The sequence below is a fragment of the Pipistrellus kuhlii genome, unplaced genomic scaffold, assembly GCF_014108245.1.
Source record: "Pipistrellus kuhlii isolate mPipKuh1 unplaced genomic scaffold, mPipKuh1.p scaffold_m20_p_3, whole genome shotgun sequence".
Taxonomy (NCBI): domain Eukaryota; kingdom Metazoa; phylum Chordata; class Mammalia; order Chiroptera; family Vespertilionidae; genus Pipistrellus; species Pipistrellus kuhlii.
In genome coordinates this window covers 1,067,709-1,086,845 of record NW_023425529.1, presented here as the reverse complement: position 1 = coordinate 1,086,845, position 19,137 = coordinate 1,067,709, and the positions used below count along the sequence as shown (strand labels likewise).

Sequence of the window (19,137 nt, the reverse complement as noted above, 5' to 3'; positions counted from 1 at the left end):
CATGCGCGAGGCCGCAGGGCCGGGTGAGGGAGGATTTATCACCTGCGCCTCACCTCTGCATCCCTGCGTCCGTTTCCTTAGGTAGGGGTGTCGAACTCAATCAGAGAAGGGGCCAAAATCTAAAATCCAGCCTAAATCGCGGGCCGAATGGTTTACTGAACAGTCATAAACTGTCATTGTGATAGAAACACAGCGGAGTGCAGTGATGACAGCGCGGTGCGGGCCACATTGCAAGGCCTGGCGGGACGGATTTGGCCCGCGGGCCTTGTGTTTGACACATGTGCCTTAGAGCCTCCATCACCTGGGACGGCAGAGTGCTGTCCTCATTTCCCAGCGGAGGCCTCCGACGTCCAAAAGGGCCAGCCCCCCCAGGTCCCAGGTCAGGATGGCCAGGAACCCTGCACAGGTTATAAGCATGGCCAGGAAAGGGGGGTGCTGGGCGAGGCAGCTCTTATGAACCCGGGGACCGAGGGGCGTAGGTAGCCAGGCTCGGCCCTACCTCGCCTCCGCCTGCTGGCGGGTTTGTTCCCTTTCCCTCGGGGCCCGATCCAGATGGCACCTCTTCCTTGGCCCTTTATCGGGTTCACCGTCCAGAGGAGTCTTGTTGTGCTCAGATGAGGCTCCTGTCGGTGCCGCCAGGGTGCCTGGCACACAGCTCGCTGCAGGGGAACCCCTTCCCCCCCCCGGGACCGGGAGCTTTGAGGAGCTCTAAGGAGTCTGCTCCGGGAGGCCCTGCGCCGAGACGAGACGGCCGGCACCCAGCTCCCTGATTCCTAACCAGGGAGGCCCGAGGGTGTTGCCCTCGCACCCACCAGCACCCAGAGGGGCCTGACCGGCCACACAGGCTCCGCCCGGGGAGCCCCAGGGCAGTCTGGGAGGACTCCCCACAACTCGAGCTTTCCAGAGAGGGCGATGGGCCTGAGGGACAGGCTATTCCCTGTCGGGAGGAGAGGGAAAGCGAGGCTCGATTCCTGTGAAATGGACCACTTTGGGCCCCCGATGGTGAGGCTGGTGTTTGCCAGGGAGTGCAAAAGCAGGAGACGGGGCCCGGGTGAGCCGGGCCTGCATCGAGGCCTCTGGACACAGAGCCGGGTCTGCCGGGCAGCGGTGTCCGGAGGCCAGGCCACGGCAGGGGAGGAGGACACAGCTGGGAACCAGAGCCCGGATGTCCCTGTCCTTGCTTGGCTGTCTCTTTCCTCACCCACCGGGTGACCTTGGGCAAACCGTTTGACCTTGCTGGGCCTCCATCTCTGCATCGGGAAAGTGGGGACAATGTTTGCCTTCTTGCTTGCAAGGCTGCTCTGAGATGCTAGTGCGAGACTGTGAGGCAGCGCTTTGAAAAGGATGAGCAGTGTTTGCGGATAAAAGGGATTTCTATTAAGAGGGACTAATGTTATTGAAAGACAGGTGCCTCCCGTGTGGTTTCTGCCGATTGATTCAATCCTGGCAAGAGAAGCGGTGTTTTCCTGGAGGCTCAGGGAAAGCACGAGGCCCCAGCACGCCCAAGAGGCCAGCGGGCTCGACGCAGGCCCGAGGTCAAGGCTGCCGTCCCACTACAAACACAGGCTACGGTTGGGGGTTGCCCCCTGGGGCCACATCTTCCCTCTAAAACTTCCAAAAACAAAAGCTACCAGCCCGGCCCCAAGAAGCTCACACGCTTGTCTGGAGGCGGACAAGTGCAAGGTCGCTAGCTGCTCCGCCCTGGGTAGTGGGGGAGGGGGAGGACACACTGCTCGGGGACACGGGGCCGGGGTCCCCGGGAAGCCTCCAGGGGCCGGTTGTCCTCTTCGCGGCCACTTTCTGGCCCCAGAGTCCTGTGTCCTCAACGACAAGCTGAGACCTTGATGGGTTCCCAGCCAGACACCCCCAGCCCTCCGCGTGGTTGCCCCCGAGGATGCTTGTTGCTCACCTTGGCGGCCAGATCACCTTCCTTTTCTCAGGGGTACAAGGCCGAGCCTGTGCTGGGGCGAGCTTCTCCTGGGGGTGAGGGAGCCGGCAGAGAACCAGCAAGCCCGGCAGGGTGGGGCCTGGCGCTGTCCCCCGCCCCCCCCGCCCCGAGGCTGAGTCACTGGGGGATCCCTGCTCTTCCCCGTCCAGCACCTCACCACCCCAGGGCCATGAGCAGTCAGCTTCGCTGCCTTCCCAAGAGCTCTCTCTCCACTTCTCTGAACCCGTGGCGTCTGTGGACTTGCCCAGGGCCCCAGAGTCACAGGCCTGGACGAGAGTGTTTCTCATTATCCGTCTCTCGGCCCGAGTCTCCTGTTTTCTGGTGTAGCTGGCCGAGTGGTCATCATCTGTCGGGCCCTGGCAGTCCTGGCTGGGCACTGGGAGGCTCAGCTTGGGAGCCCTTGTTGGTGTGAGTCCCCGGATGGCTGGGGTGGGGCGGGCACCTGTAGGCGGATCTTGGAGGACAGACCGTGTCCTTAACTCCCCCTCCCAGGAGGGCTTCCGCACTGCCTGGTTTATTTAACGTGTTTTTTTTCTGAGGACCTAGTGTGTGCCATGTCCCAGAAGCACACAGATGAATAAAAAGTGGACCCTCGTCTTCATCCTGATGGGGGAGAGAAAAAGAAAATGAATGGCAGCACAGTGAGGCGGGTTAATAGCTGTTACTTACAGGGCAATTAAACTAAATGCCAGCCAGACATGTGCCAGCCCTGAAGAATAGATATCATTAAATTTTCACCAAAATCCGGCAACTTTCCATTGCCCGCGTGAGGGAAGTGAGGGTCAGAGAGGGTAAGGCCATTCTGCCAGTGGAACTGGGTGGGAATCCGATTCCCACCAATCGCCAGGGGAGCACCGGCCCGGGAATGCGCCGCCGAAGCAGCCAGCCTGGCCGGAGAGAGCAGGCAGGGCGGGAGTGTGCGGGAATGAGGTCTGGGAACGCATAGATTCACACCGTTCCCCTCGCTCCAACACCTTCTCTTTTGTTTTCTGTTAAGCCTCACCCGAGGATATTTTTTCCAAGGGAGGAAGGGGCGGGGGTGGCAGAGGGAGAGAGATACACATCCATGAGTTGCCTCCCACATGGGCCCCAACCGGAATCAGGGATCGAACCTGCAACCCAGGTACGTGCCCTTGACCGGGAATCGAACCCAGGATCCTTTGGTGCTGGGGCCAGCAGTCTGATCACATAGCCACACCAGCCAGGGCTCCGACACCTTCGTGGCCACTTTCCCGACCGAATTTCTCGCTGTGCACTCCCGGGCCCCCCCCCCCCCCCCCCCCCCCCCCCCCCCCCCCCCCCCCCCCCCCGCTCTGGGGAGCCCGCCCGGGTAGCATCACCTGACGGTGACCACAAAGCCGTCCTCTGCTGCTCAGAGCCTCCCGGGAACGCTGCCCGCTCCAGTCGTCCTGCCCGGCGGGTCCCTCGGGAAGCTACAGGCGGGTCCTGCCCAGCCCTGCCTCCCTCTGCCCGTGCATTACAGCGCCCAGAGCTCCGGGCCGGCCAGCCCAGCAGCTGAGCCTAAGGAGCGTCTGTGTATCTTCATTGGATTTTTTTTTTTTTCCCGCTGATTTATCTTCCTAATTATGTTTAGCTTTAAGCTAACGTTAAAACGAGCTTGCATTAGATAATTTCCACTAATTAACGCCAGCTTAGTGCGCGGGACGCCGTCCCAGCAGCGAGCCCGGGGGCAGGGGAAAGCTGGCCTCGGATCTTAAGAAGAATCGCCACGTCACTCCCCGGCGAATCGCATATGGTTCTTCACGGCCCACTTGGCTGGCCTCGCTCCCGTGGGTGCAGTCTGTCCCCTCTCTCCGGAGAGCCAGCTGCGTGCCTCCTGCAGCAGCCAGGGTTCGGGTTCGGGTGTGAAGAGCGGTGGCCGCCGAGGGCCAGGTCACCAGGGAAGGAGCGCCCGTGGTGAAACGGGGAGGCGTGACCGCGGGCTGGACCCGGAGCCCTGCGCCGAGGGCACGTGCCAAGGCCTGGGAGAGGAGGCGGCCGGGCTGGGCAGATCGGGCTCCAGCGGCTGCCAGTGCGGCCAGGGAGCCTGGTGTTTGATGGTGTCTCATGAGTGAGCCTGAAACGGGGTAACACGGCTGCAGACAGCTGGGAAGCCTCCGCTGACAAAGCACAGATGCCCCGCTGGTGGGCTGGGGGCAGCCTGGCCTCCAAACAGAATAGGACCCCTGGGTCTTGGCCCCGGTCCTTGCTGCCGCTCCCTCAGCTCCCCAGGGGAGGACCCCGGCAGAGGGAGTCTGCTGGGAGCAGTTCCTGCCAGTCAGGCCCTGTGCAGGCAGGGAGGACAGGCCTCTGTCCTTCACACACACCCCTCGGTCACTTGCTCAGACACAGGCCTGCGCAGACCAGCATCCCTGGGGGCCAGGGGCAGAGCTGGGTCCTGGGACAGCCTCAGGGAAGAGTGGAATGGTGGAGGGAGGGTATTCCTATTGCCACGGGGATAAGGTTGTGACGGCAAGAGTTAGGTCAGGAGGGCAGAGCCTGCTGGGTGTGTTTGGAGAGCTTAGTGTGTTGATTGTCCGGGGGTGGGGGGGGGGGGGAGGGAGTGGGTTGGACACACACGGAGGGTCTTCAGCCAGGCTGAGGGCTTGGTTCTGTGGGCAGTGAGGGCCAGAGTGTGTGAGCAAGGGAACACCGTGTTCAGGGCCGTGTTGGTGGAGCCGCCTGCCCAGAGGAAGCATGATCCGGACTGTGAAGCTAGCACCTCCATCAAGCTGACCCTGCGCACCTACTGTGTGCCAGACACTACAGGGGAGAGGGACAAAGCCCAGCCACGGGGCAGGCATCAGACCAGATCCTGTCCAGGCCTCAGAGTGTTTCTTTGCATCCTCGACAGAACCAGGAGGCAACCTCGCTATTCAGGTGGAATCCAGAGGGGTTCAGCAGAGCGCCCACAACCCTTCCACCAGGATGGGACTCTGGTCTCCACAGTCGCTGTCCCCACTGCCGTGTGCCCTTGGACTGTGGAGATTTGCCCCCTCCTGGTGCAGACATGGGCGATGCTTCCAATAGGGCCTGCTGCAGCCTTGATGACCAAAGAAAGCCTCCGGGTGTACCCGAGCCCAAGCCCTCCCCACAAGAGATGAATCGTTCCGTCCCCCAGCCCTGTGCTGGGCCTGCGTCCCAGAGCCACCCCCAGGCCGTCTCTGCTCTGCCCTGGGTTTCTCAGCAGGAGCTCCGGCTGCTCAGGGTGCGGAACAGCCGCCCAGCCTCCGCCACCAGCACGCCATGCGCTCTTCTCCCCCTAATCGGCCGCCCTTCCCCTCCGTTAGCGCGAGCTTGACCCTTCGGGGAGAGTACTGCCCCCCAGGCTCTGATCCGCGCCCCAGGCCGGCCTGCTGAGCCCGTACTGAGCCAAAGGAAGACAACTCCGCCGCGATGTCTGCTGGGGCGGCGCCCTGCGCTCTGCCTGTGGTCGCCCCTCACACACACCCCGGCTCTGCGCCCACACCGGCCGCTTCCTCCCCTCCCCCCCTCCTCTGAAGGGACGGCCTTTGTTCTGGTTCCCGCTCTGAGGACAGAGGAGGCCGTGGCATATGCCCACTGCTCCGCACAGGCCCGCACCGGCTCCCTCAGAACCCCGTGAACGTGTCCCCTCCCCGTCTACAGCGAAGAAATGGAGGCTGAGGTGGAGGGACTCGCTCGGGGCCACACCAGCAGGAAGGTTTTCTGCTTCCAGAGGGCATATTCTCTTCCGAACACCAGCCAGACAGGGAGACCTCGGCCTTGTCTTCTTGAAGGGAAAAAAATTAAGAGATAAAGTGCAGCAAAGCAAGCAAGAATGTATTGGCTCAGGACTGCAAAACGAGGGAGGGCTTAGCACAGAAGAGGCAACAGAGGAGCCGAGGCTGGGCTGCTGCGGCTCCCTGGCAAGTCAGAGAAAAGGGGCCTTGGAGGCAGGTCCGGGGGTTAGCCCGACACCAGCTGCTGCTGCCCGCTGCTCCCCTGGTTGCAAGTTTTGTGGGGTCCCTCCGAGCCTGGGAGATGCACACACTGTGGGGGAGGAAGAGGAGGCAGGAGAAGGTGCTCCCCAGAGGGCCCTTCCCTCCCCTGCCCCCTCAGGGTTTCTCTCTCTCTTGCAGGGGGAACCTTAGGGGAGCTCTCAGGGGAGACCTCAACAGAACATGCATCAGCTCTCCAGGTGTCCCGGTCTCCACTGATTGGTTGGCACTGGATCATTAGTCAGTGCAGCCGGTCCTGAGGCAGCCATGGAGCTGCTGGTCTGGTTTTGCTGCTTTTCTGGGCCCGGATGTTATCTCCCAGATGTTATCTTTCGGGAGGAAAGGTCTGGGTACCAGTGATATGAAAGGTCAGGGGCTCGCAGCCACATGACTGGTGATGTGCGAGGGAGGAAAGGGTACGCCGGGGGCAAAGTCCTGGTTTTCCTAGTTTTGCTCATAGCGAGGCGCTCAGGGCTTTCCGCCCTGCTGACCTGTATCTGGCCCATCGTCCTTGCTCAGCTCCTGGGGGTCTAACTGCCTCACCCAAAAGTCTGGTCTGCACATTCAGCAGGCTCACCCCCACCCCAGGGAGTCTGCACACGCTGACCTTTAAGTGTATCTGGGGCCCCAGACCCCTCTTTGGGGAGCCAGAGGAGGACATTCCACAGTTGGGGAGGCAGCCCAGCCCACCCAGCACTACCCTCCATGGGAACAGGAAGGCCTGCTCTCTGGTCCCAGACAAACCAACCCCCCTGGGCTGCCAGGCAGATGGCTGTTCCGGGAGGCAGAAGCTTGCCCAGCTTGCCCAGGTGCTGCCCTCCCTGCCCCCAGGGACCGCAGGGCTAAAGGCGTGGAGTTGGCACCCCTCACCTGTAGCGATTGAGCTTAATGGGCTCTCTCACTGCAGAGCTTCTTCCTGGGGCGCCCGGACATGATGTCACCGGAGCCGCCAGCAGGCATGGAGAGTCAGCAGGGTGAGCATGAGGGGGGAGGGTGTGGGGGGAGCATCAGAGTCGGGCCCCAGGCTCATGTGAGTCATCAAGGGGAAAGCAGGGACGTGCCTCCGTAGGCTCCCTTTCTTTCCTCCCTGGGAAGTGACCGTGCCAGCACAGCCCTGCGGTGAGCAGGCTTGGCCTGTGACCTCTTGCTTTTTCCCACCACAGATCTGAGAAAGGAGTGGATCTTTGCCAGAACAGCTACCACACCCACCCTAGTACCTAGAGCTCAGCATCTGCAGAACTGGGCAAACCAGTGAGGGAGTGGGTGGGATAGTCCAGTTCTACCAGTGCACCTCGGTTTTGTCTGACCAGAGGTGGCCTGGGGTCCTAGCCAGACCTGTCCCAGAGCCTGCCGTGGCCACATCATCGGGGGTGATAGCTCAGGACTAGTGCCAGACGCCGAGCTTTAGGCCTGCCTCTGCCCAGTCCCAGACGGACAACTTAACCTCCAGGCTAGGCTCTAGCTAAGCTTTCTCCTAGCTCGGAGGAAGTGGCCTTCTGGAATGTTCTTCAGTGCAGGGGCCAAGTGCAGAGGGGCAGCCTGTGCCCTTCAGGCGGGCACAGCCAAGGGGCTCAGTGGGGCTGCCATGGAGCCCATGCTCCACAGATGGGCTTGCGTCCAGCACAGAGAGGACGGCATCCTTTTGTAGTTTGCACCAAGATGTTTGCTCCATGGGCTAGTGACAGCCCTGCCTCCTCCTCAAGTCCCTGGTGTGGACTTCCGCCCCGAGGTTCAGTGCTGTCCTCACTCTTGGCTGGCTGCTCCTTCAGCATCTTCGGTGGATGGCGCAGAGCCGAGGCCAGGTCCCGGAGCTGTTGGCTGGGGCAGCAGTCCCTTCTCTGCAGCCTTGAGGGAGAACTGCACTCTGCCTTCCAGCAAGACAATCAACCAGGAACTTTGCTCAGCATTCTCTTTCCTCTCCACCCCAGTGCCCTGTCGTTACTGAAATAAAAGAGGCAACTACAAAGCTACACCCACCCCCACAAATACAACAATAAACACGAAGCAGCCTCCATTCAGACATTCATTCCACAAACATGGAGACCTGGCGTGGTGTTAAGATGGCCCCTGAGGGTAGAGATTCTGAGAGAAATCATGATCCCTGCCATCCGGGAGCCGTGTCCAGAAAGGGGCAGAGGCGTTCGGCAGACGTAGCCATACAATGTCCGGGAGTTCTGTTTGCCTGGCACCATGCAGGCAGGACGCGAGGAGCAGTGCTCACTGCCGGGCGGGGAGAAGCTCGGAAGTTCTCTGCTGAGTCCGGAGAGATGCCCGGATGTTTCACAAGGTGTGGAAGGGGAGGAACAGGCCCTAAACTGCCTGATGTGTGTAGTGATTCTCACGAGATGTCTGGAGGGGTGGAGGGGGTGAGATGCTGGGATTTTGCCCCCAGGAAACATTTATTCACGGCTGCAGACATTTTGTTGTTGTTGTTGTTGTTGTTGTCGTCACCACTCGGGATGCTACTGGCATGCTCCTAAATAAACATCCTGCTGAAACCGGTTTGGCTCAGTGGATAGAGCGTCAGCCTGTGAACTGAAGGGTCCCAGGTTCGATTCCGGTCAAGGGCAAGAGGGTGTGAAGGAGGCAGCTGATCGATGTTTCTCTCTCATTGGTGTTTCTAACTTTCTATCTCCCTTCCTCTCTGTAAAAAAAATCAGTAAAATATATTTTTAAAAAATAAACAATAAACATCCTGCAGTGCACAGAACAGCCTCCACAGCAGGAGGCCCCAGGAGGTCAGTATTGCCAAGAAATGGCGTGTGAGGGTAACTGTAGGCCCTTCTACTGGGCTGAAGAGAGGGCAGAGGTGAAACGGCCCGAAGAAGCTGGGGGGCTTTCTCATGCCAGGTTAGGGGTTTGCCCTGCTCGTGACTCGGGAGGGCCACTGCCGTGATGAATGGCATGGAGCGAAGATGGAGGAGGAGCTATTCCAGGGGTTCGGTAGGAAATTCGGGGCCTGAGCTGGGGCAGCGGTCCAGGGGGAACAGGAAGGAGTGAACCCAGAGAAGCTGCTGGGGCAGGTGGGACCTGCTAGACCCCATGACGGGTTGGAACTGTCAGTGGGGAGAAGAAGGGAGAGGCCAGAGGCTGTGGGTAGCGGACAGGATGTTGATTTGGGAGGGGCGGGGGAGGGTCAGGAGGCCGGTGAGCGGGCTCGGAGCCTGGCCAGGGTCATCTAATGCACCCGGGGAGCCCGTCGCCGGCTGTCTTGAGCCGAGGAGTGCTCGAGGGAAGGTGGATCCTGTTCCTTGTTATCTGGTGGTAATTAAGGAGTGGAGAAAGAGAACCTGAAACGCTGGCAGTTTAATTAATGGTGAGTGACAGGTAGAGGGGAATTCGGAGGCTCCCTGCCCCCCCTTCCTCCTCCCCCTCCTCGCTGCAGCATGATTTCAAAGCAGGAGGCCCGACGCTAAGCAAACGCCCTGTGAGAAGTATTACAGCATCAGAGCCTCCTTGCCAGTACCCACAGTGGCTTCCAAAGACTCCTGCCACCTGGAATTAGCCTCTCTCCTCCGCGCTGGCACCGCACGTCCGTCCGTGGGTACCAGCTAGAGGACACGGCGAGCCTGCCCCGGGGAGGGCTGGATGCAATCTGTCTCCCGGTTCTGAGCCTGTGACGTCCTTCTTTTAAAACCTGGTTTGGCACTGACGCCAGGAGTCCTGAAGCCCAGTCTGGTGCGGTGGGTCACACGGCACATTACACACCGGGCAGAGTGGGGGGAGCTGGTTGTCCCCGGCCTGGCGCTTGGAGCTGGGTGCCAACGGGGGCCTGGGAGACCCACGGGGAGGGTAATTATCGCTTCTCCTCCACAACGAGATTGCCGGAGTCGCGAGTCAGCGAGCAATTGATTTTTTCCTGGGACAGATAGTTCACTGTTTAATTGGCGGTGACACCGATGGCCGGCTTGCACCAGGGTGCCAGACCAAGCCGGAATACAGGGCCCTCGGATTTTCTCTCCCTCCCATCTGTGATCCCGTCCGGTCACAGCCTTAGCGGGTGGGGGCAGGGCAGCTCTTTCCATCACAAAACAAAAGCCTCCGTGCCTCCCAGAGCCAGTCCAGCCGGCCCCGGCCACAGCCTGGGAGCCGGCTTCCAGCTGGACGCTGTGGAGCATCTGGAAATGAGCATCTGCTGGGCCCGGGCTCAGACGGCACGGGGCGATCAGACATCAGGTGCCCTCCAAGATGGGGGGAGCCGTGTTCTGACGGAAGGAGGCCAGAAGTGTCACGTTAAAAACCTCTGTAGTTAAGCCCAGCCCCACCGCTGTACCTACCCCCAACTGCTCCAGGCCCCCGTCTGTTCCGGATCTCCTTAACGGCGCTGACTGTGAGTCGCAGTCCGTGCTCCACAGCCTCCATCAGTCCAAGTAGGACCCTCCCTCTCCTTTTCCTTCCTCCTTCCCTCCCTCCCTTTAACCTCCCCTAGGCAGTCACCCTTGGGTATTTAGCTTATGTCCTTGGCCATGTCTGTATCCTTGAAAAACACGCTGTGTTGTTTTATTGACGCCGGTATTAGGCTATAGATCTTGTCCTCTAACATTTTAAACCAAACTCTCTGTTTTAAAGATACCAAGTTCTGTGTGCAGACAGTTCATTGCTCCTGTCTGCTGCGCTGCTGTGTACATTCCTGACATACCTGGTGTCTGTTCTTCTAGAAATTCACATTAAGGTGTTGCCAGCTCTTTGCTATCCCAAAGGAAGCTGCAGTGAGTGTCCTTGTCCCTGGTCCCTTATGGACCCGTGCAGAGGCCCAGGAGGCTTCCTGGGTGCTGGCTGCCGTTAGACACACCGTTCACCGAGCGCCCTTCCTTGCTCCTGGGAGTAGCTGCACCAGTGTTCCCTCCCGCCATTTCTTTGCTTTAATTTGAATTCTTCTGATCGCTTTATATACTTATTAGCCATTCAGATATCTCCCCTAGGACTTGCCTCTTCATATCCTTTGCTCATTTTCCTAATTAGTTTCCTGGTTTGTTTGTTTTCCTTGCCAGTTTGCAGAGGTCCTGGCCTTAGATGGGTGGCTCAGTTGGTTAGAGCATCGTCCAGGTACGCCGAAGTTGCAAGTTCAATCCTGGGTCAGGGCACATACAAGAACCAACCAATGAATGCATAAATAAGTGTACAACAAATTGATTTGTATCTCTCTTTCCCTCTCCCTCTCCTTCTTCCTCTCTTCCTCTCCCTCTCCCTCTTTTTCTCTCCTTCTCCCTCTTCCTCTCTCTCCCCCTTTCCTCTCTCTCTAAAATAAAAAATTAATTAATTTAAAATTTTGCAGGAATCATTGTATATTATTAATTCCTTTTTATCACAGACATTGCATAAATCCTCTCCCTGTCTTTTAAAAAAGACTAAACAAGATAGTCTCCTTCAGTTACCGTGGTCTATGGCATCTTTCTTTGAACAAAAAATCCCAAATTTGCGGAGCACGGCTTTAAAAATTTTTATTTGCCTTAGGATTTCTGCTTTCGGAATCTTGAGCAATCCTTTCTTGCCTGTGCCATGAAGATATCTTCAACATGTCATCAATTCCTTTCTTAGTTTTATCTTTCACATTTAGCTGCTTAGCCTGCCTGCCGTTCACCTTGATATGTAGTGTGAGGTAGGGATCCGCTTATTCTTCTCTACACAGGAAACCAGTTTCCCCAATAGCATCTACTAAACCTTCCTCACCAAGGTGTGATCCTACCTCCATCAGACTTGGAGTTTCCTGCAGGTTGATAGGTGCACATACGGTTCTGTCTCTCCATTGTATTCCATCCGTTAGTTCCTTCCTACTTCAGTACCACAGCTTACCACTATAGCGCTGTAGTGTATCTATCTGCTCTCTGGTAGGACAAGGGTCCCCGTTTAGCTTTTCTTTTTCAAAATTGGCTTAGCTGTTATGGATCTTTTTGCTTTCTCACATCTTAGAACTATTTGGGTTCCTCAAAAAAAAAAAATGTGCTGAACTTTTATTAACCCTTTGTACGCCATTAAGTGTCTATAGACGCAAGCAGGGGACCTTCCCACACACCCTTGAGTCCGCAGGCCGGCGCTCTGTCCACTGAGCCAAACCGGTTAGGGCTGTCAGTCTTGCTAGAAATTTGTCTATCTATCTTGTTTAGTCTTTTTTAAAAGCCAGTTTTTTTTACGTGATGTTTCTAAAATAACTTACAGCTGCCCCATCTTTGTGACCCAGTATGATGCAGTGCAGTGAAGATCGTGGAGGTCAAACAGAGGACCAGAGTCCAAATCCCTGCTCTGCTACATGCTGTGTGGCCTCGGGCACATTTCTTGCCCCTTTGCACTTACCCCTTTGTCCTCTTTTATAGCTCCACCATCCTCCCCATTGTGAGGATCAGGTTAGAAAGCACCTGGAGCAGCGTGAGGCACGTTAAGACTGTTCAGTGCATGTTAATCCCTGCCTTCAGGCCTTTCTGCTGTGCTGTTTGCCGGAAATGCCCACCTGCTAGGCACCTGCCAGCCCGTTTGGCACCTGTGTGCAGGTTAGAAAAGGCGCCCCTTGCCGAGACTGGTTTGGCTCAGTGGATAGAGCATCAGCCTGCCGACTTAAAGGTCCTGAGTTCGATTCTAGTCAAGGGCATGTACCGTGGTTGCGGGCACATCCCCAGTAGGAGGTGTGCAGGAGGCAGCTGATCGATGTCTCTCTCTCATCGACGTTTCTAACTCTCCATCCCTCTCCTTTCTTCCCTGCTCTGTCTCCCTCTCTGCCCATTTCTCGTGGTGCCCCCTGCTGCCCATTCTCCAGATGTCAGCTTCCTCGCTGAAGTGTTTCTTGTTCTCTGCTGGCTGAGAGTAATCAATGTATTTCCTTCCTTCACCTCCTGGCCCCCACCCTGAATTCACATCACATCTCATCTGTGCATCTCTTAAGGCGTTTATTTCATCACACCTCATGTCTTAGTTCTTTTGTGCAAATGTCTTATCGTTCCTCCTGGATTAATCCCTTGAAGTTAGGGATTATAGTTTATTTGTCTTTAGCTCCTCCCTCTGCCTGGGCAGCTCAGTCAGTGTTACTTGTGTAAATGATGGGATGTTAAACATAGGTGCTCAGAAGAGCCTGGAGTAATGTTGTGTGGATGGCGTTGGGGGTGGGGTTCTTTAGAGGCAGGAGTCGTGGCAATGCACCTGCGTGATGGTGATGATAAAAATGACGGTGATGCCGAAACCGGTTTGACTCAGTGGATAGAGCATTGACCTGCGGACTGAAAGGTCCTGGGTTCGATTCAGGTGAAGGGCATGTACCTTGGGGATGTGCAGGAGGCAGCTGATTGATGATTCTCTCTCATCGATGTTTCTAACTCTCTATCCCTCTCTCGTCCTCTCTGTAAAAATCAATTTTATATATATATATATAATATATATATATATATATATATATATATATATATATATATTTTTTTTTTTTTTTTTTTTTTTTTTTTTTTTTAATGACGGTGATGATATGGAGGGTACCACTCATTGGGCTTCCCATGTGCAGGGGCCTGTGTGAACTGCTCCCACAGTTTCTCAGCCCTCCCGACAGCGCTGAGATAGGTGTTACTATTCGCTCCATGTTGCTGCCAAGGAAACTGGCGCTCTGACCAGTCAGCGGGGAGATGGCACCAGGTGTGGTCTCCTGGCTAGACCAGCAGGTGCCCTTGCCCACACAGCCGCGTCCGTTTGTTGAGGACTCGCTCCGTCCCAGATGCTTCACAGACCTTGTCTGTCATCCTAACAGCGGAGAGGTACAGGGCACCTCTCCTTTGCAGATAAGGAGGCTCATCAAGATTAAGAGACCTGCCTAAGGTCACATCCAAGGAAAGGTCGCCTAACCAGATCTCTCTGACCCCGAAGCCTGCTCTGTCTTCTGCGTCATGTGCACAGTGCTTGGGGCCAGCAGGAAAACCCTTGCATGGGGGCTGGGGCGGGGGAGGGAGATAGAGGAAGCTGAGGTCAGAAAAGCTTGCCTCCGGCTGCAGAAGGCCCAGCCTGCCAGCATGGAAACCCAGGGTCGTCGGCAGTGACCTTGCTCTGAGGATGGAGTGGGATGGCCTGCACACCCGGAGGCCGGGGAGGCCGAGCTCACTGGAGCTCTGCCTTGCTCGGCCCACAGGGAAGCGCAGGGCTGTTCCCTTAGCTCTGCCTGAGGGAAGCTGCGGGGAGATCAGAGCGCCCGCAGAGAGAGCAGCTCTGGAGCAGGTCCGAGGCTTGTGGGAACGAGTCCATTCCTTGCCTCTCTGTGATCACACCTTCTGAGCCTGCTTGTCTCCACCTCCCCAATCTCGCCCATCCGGCTTCTGCTGGGAACTCCTCAGGGGGGGAGGTTTGTCAGGATGGCCTGCACCCTCGGGGTTCCCAGAGCAGCGGGCGCAGAGGCGCTCAGACGCGGGTGAGGAGTGAGGCGCCAGGAGAGGTACCGGCGGAGTTTTTTACTTTGGCCACCAGTCTCTCCAGGTCCGCGGGCCCTCGCTGGGCCCAGGCGTGTCTCTGCGGGTGTGAGGTCACCACGTGCCTCACCAGCGCCCTCCCCACCCAGGTCATTGCCGTGGTCATGGACCTCTTCACCGACGGCGACATCTTCCAAGACATTGTGGACGCTGCCTCGAAGCGCCGGGTGCCCGTGTACATCCTCCTGGACGAGCCGGGCGTGAAGTATTTCCTGGAGATGTGCCAGGGCCTGGAGCTCACGGACTACCGCATCCGGGTGAGTCGCACCGCTGAGAACTGGCGTGTGAGGCCCAGAAACCGAGACAGGGATGGCCTCTGCCCCTTTCTCTGTCTCCTCTCCGGTTCAGGGGCTCAGACGAACATCACGATCTCAGCCCCTCCTGTCTAAAACCTGATCTCGCGAACCGATAACCCTAACTTACACGCCACGCTTACTTTCTATCACAAGACTGCTGAGGCTAAGGAGGCAGCTCTGGCCCAGATCTGGGTGCTCAGCCCATCGTCCAAGGTCAAAGCTGGGGCCGTGGCTCTCTTCTGGGGAGCTCTGGGCACAGGCAGGAACCACCCTGAGGTTATCCACACCCAACGCGAGATTTGCTGGCTTCTCCCCGCCGTCCAGTTGGGGTTCTCCTGCAAGGCCACGGGGAGCAGGGCTGAGTGCAGACAGGGGCCGGCAGGCAGGTCCCGTGGACCAGAGCGCCCCTCCGCTGCCCAGCCCGCGTGACCCCGTCTTTCTCTTCTTCTCCACAGAACATCCGTGTCCGCTCCGTGACGGGCGTTGGCTTCTACATGCCCCTGGGGAAGATCAGAGGGACCCTGTCATCCAAGTTCTTAATGGTCGATGGTGACAAAGTCGCCACGGGATCGTACAGGTCAGAGAAGGGCCGGGGAGGCCGTTCTTCCTCGTGATAAACGCTCATATTCGGGAATGGGCTGGCGGGGCCTCCGTGGCCACTCCCGAGGTATCGTCTGATCCGACGGCAAAGAAGAGCCTCCCGGCTCGTCCTTCCCCTCAGGCGTGGTGGCCACTGGGTTATCCCGGAGAGAGGCCAGCGCTTCCCGGACATAAGCACAGCTGCTTTTCGCGGTCCCCCGCGTCAGGCGGGACAAGCAGGAAGCAGAATGGGTCAGATCCGGGGAAAGAAATGTGAGGGTGTGGCACGGAAGGAACATCCCCTGAATTCTGAGGCTAAAGTAGATTATCAGGAACGTAGGAGGCGGTGTCTGTGCGGGGGGGGTCTGCCCTCCTCGTGAATTAAAGTCTAGCTGCCAGAGAGAAGCCCAGGTACCGAAACCAGCCACACAGGACCTGCGTCATCATCATCGTCGTCGTCGTCGTCTTCTTCTTCTTCTTCTTCTTCTTTTTAAATGTATTTCATTGAGTTTTTACAGAGAGGAAGAGAGAGGGATAGAGAGTTAAAAACATCGATGAGAGAGAAACATCGATCAGCTGCCTCCTGCACACCCCCTACTGGGCCTCTTGGATGGGAGCAAGGGCGCGACAAGAGGCCCGCAACCAAGGTACATGCCCTTGACCGGAATCAAACCTGGGACCTTCCAGTCCCCAGGCCGACGCTCTATCCACTGAGCCACACCGGTTTCGGCAGGCCTGCGTCCTCTTGCACAGCGCACGCAGGGCTGTCACAGACACTCGGTGCTCTGAAAAGTCACAGGAAAACCAACAAGGAACGGAATGATGTTAGAAAGAGTAGCAGCTCCAGTGTCTATTTACTAAACGTGGGCTTGTGGCCGCCGCTGCACTAGCCACTGTATGCACGTTATCTCACGCGAGCCTCGCAGCAGCTCTGTGCCGGCGCCCCCATGAGCCCCGTGTTACACGGGGTAGAAACCAGGGTGGAACCCGGGCCCGACTTCTCAGCCCCTCGCCTGGCACCCACTGCCTGCTTTCTGCCCTTGAGGCCAGGACCTGGGCCAAAGGGAGGCTTGGGCCCGTGGAGGGACGGGATCCCAGCACGAAGGCTGGACGGCGCCCCCCTCCCCCGGGCCCGCGTGGCAGGACGAGGCCACGGGCCCGGGCACACGTGTCTTGCTTTCCCGTCGCCACCCCCCCAGGTTCACCTGGAGCTCCTCGTACGTGGACAGGAACCTCCTGCTGCTCCTGACGGGCCAGAACGTGGAGCCCTTCGACGTGGAGTTCCGGGAGCTGTACGCCATCTCCGAGGAGGTGAACCTGCACCAGCAGCTGGGCCTGGCCGGAGGGGCGGGCGCATTCGGCCCCTACTCCTCCTCCACCGTGGCCCGCAAGCTCATCAACCCCAAGTACGCCCTGGTGTCCGCCAGCCGCCACCCGCCCGGGGAGATGATGCGCTGGGCCGCCCGGCAGCAGCGGGAGGCCGGCGGCGGCCAGGAGGAGGACAGCCCGAGCGGCGAGTCGGCCCAGCGCCTGGAGAACTTCCTGCACGACCTGGTGACGCTGGAGCAGGTGCTGCCCCCCGTGGAGCCCGTGCCCATGGGGGAGCTGAGCCGCAAGGGCAGGGCGGCTCCCCTGCGCGGGGACCCGAAGGCGCGGGAGGCCCTCGCCCAGAACGGCAAGGGAGAGGCGCTCAACGGGGACGCGGCCCAGGCCAAGGGGGGCAAGCGCTTCAGCTACCGGCTCTTCAGCCACCGCGCCAAGCGGCCCGCCGCGCCCAACGGCATGGCCGGCTCCCTCTCCACCGAGAACTTCGCCGAAGTGGAGTTCAAGGGCAAGAGGCCCAACGACGGCTCCGGCGCCAACGCCTCAGGTGAGCCCTCCGGGCGGCCCGGGCTCCCCGGCCTCTGGCCAGTGTCGGTAAGGTGACCAGACGGCCCGCGCTTTTGGCGGGGACAGTCCCAATGTTTTACAACTTGTCCCGCGTCCCTCAGCATTTTGAAACAGTACTGATGTCCCTATTTTTAACAATTTGTGCTGTGATCGGGACTATTTTAAAACGCTGCGGGACGCGGCACCAACTGTTAAAAATCAGGACATCTGGTCACCTTACGTACCGGGGAGCATGCACTTGGACCTGCAGAAAGGCAGCGGTGCCGGCGTGAGAGAGCCCCGGTCCGGGTCAGACCGTCCTCGTTTCCCTCCGCCCTCGCTCCCGTCCAGCTCCTGGTCCGGGCCAGGCACTGCCCGTCTGAGGCTCCCGCCCCTCGTCTCTGGCAGGGAGGTGAGGCTCGCCTTGCCCAGCTGCCCTGAGGATATAAGGCGCTCGGAGCAGCGCCAGGCGTGGGGGAGGCTGAGCGCTGCTATTGCTGCCACTGAGGGCCCAGAAAGTGTCTCCTTTGTAGATGGAGCCATGGAGCCACAGCGCAGTGGAGTGGCCGGGCGAAGGCCCGACCCTGCCTCTGAGCTTAGGGCTCCAGCTGGCAAAGCTTGTTCCTTGTCAGCAGGATCTCACCTGGACAAACACACCCCACCCTCCCCTGCGCCCCACCAACGCCCTGACCCACTTTTCTCGTTTCTGCTCTAACGTGGTCTGGCGGGGTTCCTTCCCGTGTTTATCTGATCAGCGGTGTTTGCCGGGCTGCCGACCTCCGGGAGAGGTTGTTCCTGATGGTGATGGTGATCTCCTTCTGGCTGTCCCACTGGGATCCCCCAGAGCAGCGGTTCTCCGCCTTCCTGATGCCCCGGCCCTTTAATACAGCTCCTCATGTGGCGGTGATCCCAACCATAACATTATTTCCGTTGCTACTTCATAACTGTAACGTTGCTACTGTTATGAATTGTAATGTAAACGTGTTTTCCGATGGTCTTAGGCCACCCTGCTAGAGGTTCTCACCCTTTCTAATGTCGTGACCCACAAGCTGAGAACCGCTAGCAGGGTCACCTAAGGCCATCAGAAAACACAGATATTTACATTACGATTCATAACAGTAACAACATTACAGTTATGAAGTAGCAACGGAAATAATGTTATGGGTGGGGGTCACCACAACCTGAGGAGCTGTATTAAAGGGCCGGGCATTAGAAAGGCTGAGAACCGCTGCCCTAGACCAAGCATGTCAAACTCAGAGGCTAACACGGGCCGAATAAACAAGCCTTACGTGTATGTGGGCTGCAAAACAACAAAAGCTTCCATTTTCATAGACACGTAGGTTTATTTTGATAGAGACACGCTGAATACAAAGGGCTGAAATAAGTAAGTCATCGGTAACAAAATAATAAAACACTTTAATAAAAGTTAATATTTTTCCTTGGACATTCGCTTACCAGACAATGAATAACTATGCAAATTAATAAGCGTAACGCTTTTTTTCTTGTTCTCCAAAAGCGAAATATTTCCTGTTGCACACACCAAACAAGTCAGTCCAAGACTAATGACGTGGCCATCGGCTGCTAAAATATCCGCTGCTGGTGTGAGTGGAGAGAAATGGTGCTCCTGCGAGTGAGGGAAGTGAGTGCAACACGATTATAGTCATCAGTCATTAGCGAGTGTTGTAGTTCGTTACTAATAATTGTGCATAACAGGCTATTGTAAACATTAAGTCATGAAATTTTCATTAAAACGTTCCTTACGCACCGTTTCATTGGCTGGGCCGCACGTGCCCTCGAGTTTGACATGCCTGCCCTAGAGGCCCTGGCCCCATCCCTTTCTCTGGAGCAGTTTCCATGCAGCCTTTCCGGAGGCCGGCGGTGACGGCCCGGGCTGCTGCGGGTGCCTCTGCTGGTGTCAGCATCTGGGAACCAAAAAGGTTTCCGTGTGGGGATGGCTCCTCCGTGGCTCCGGGGCCTAGCCGCAGGGCCTGGCTCCCTGGCCTGCCCGGGAGTGACGGCGGGGCCTGAGGCCTGGCCCTGGGCGGGCTGAGCAGCCC

General features: G+C 57.9%; 1 protein-coding gene across 3 annotated transcripts in view; it reads left to right on the top strand.

The window, feature by feature from the left end:
• The window catches only part of FAM83F (family with sequence similarity 83 member F), a 29,792-nt gene that overhangs the window by 5,303 nt on the left and 5,352 nt on the right, over positions 1–19,137 (top strand). Inside the window, exons 2-4 of one of the 3 annotated variants that reach the window (XM_036459363.2) lie at positions 14,426–14,593; positions 15,088–15,209; positions 16,411–17,081. In XM_036459363.2, coding sequence (XP_036315256.1) covers positions 14,426–14,593; positions 15,088–15,209; positions 16,411–17,081 — 961 coding nt within the window. Of the gene's footprint in view, positions 1–14,425; positions 14,594–15,087; positions 15,210–16,410; positions 17,122–17,320; positions 17,422–19,137 lie in introns of those variants that run through there. The other 2 variants (XM_045587466.1, XM_045587465.1) reach the window with 2 other exon arrangements.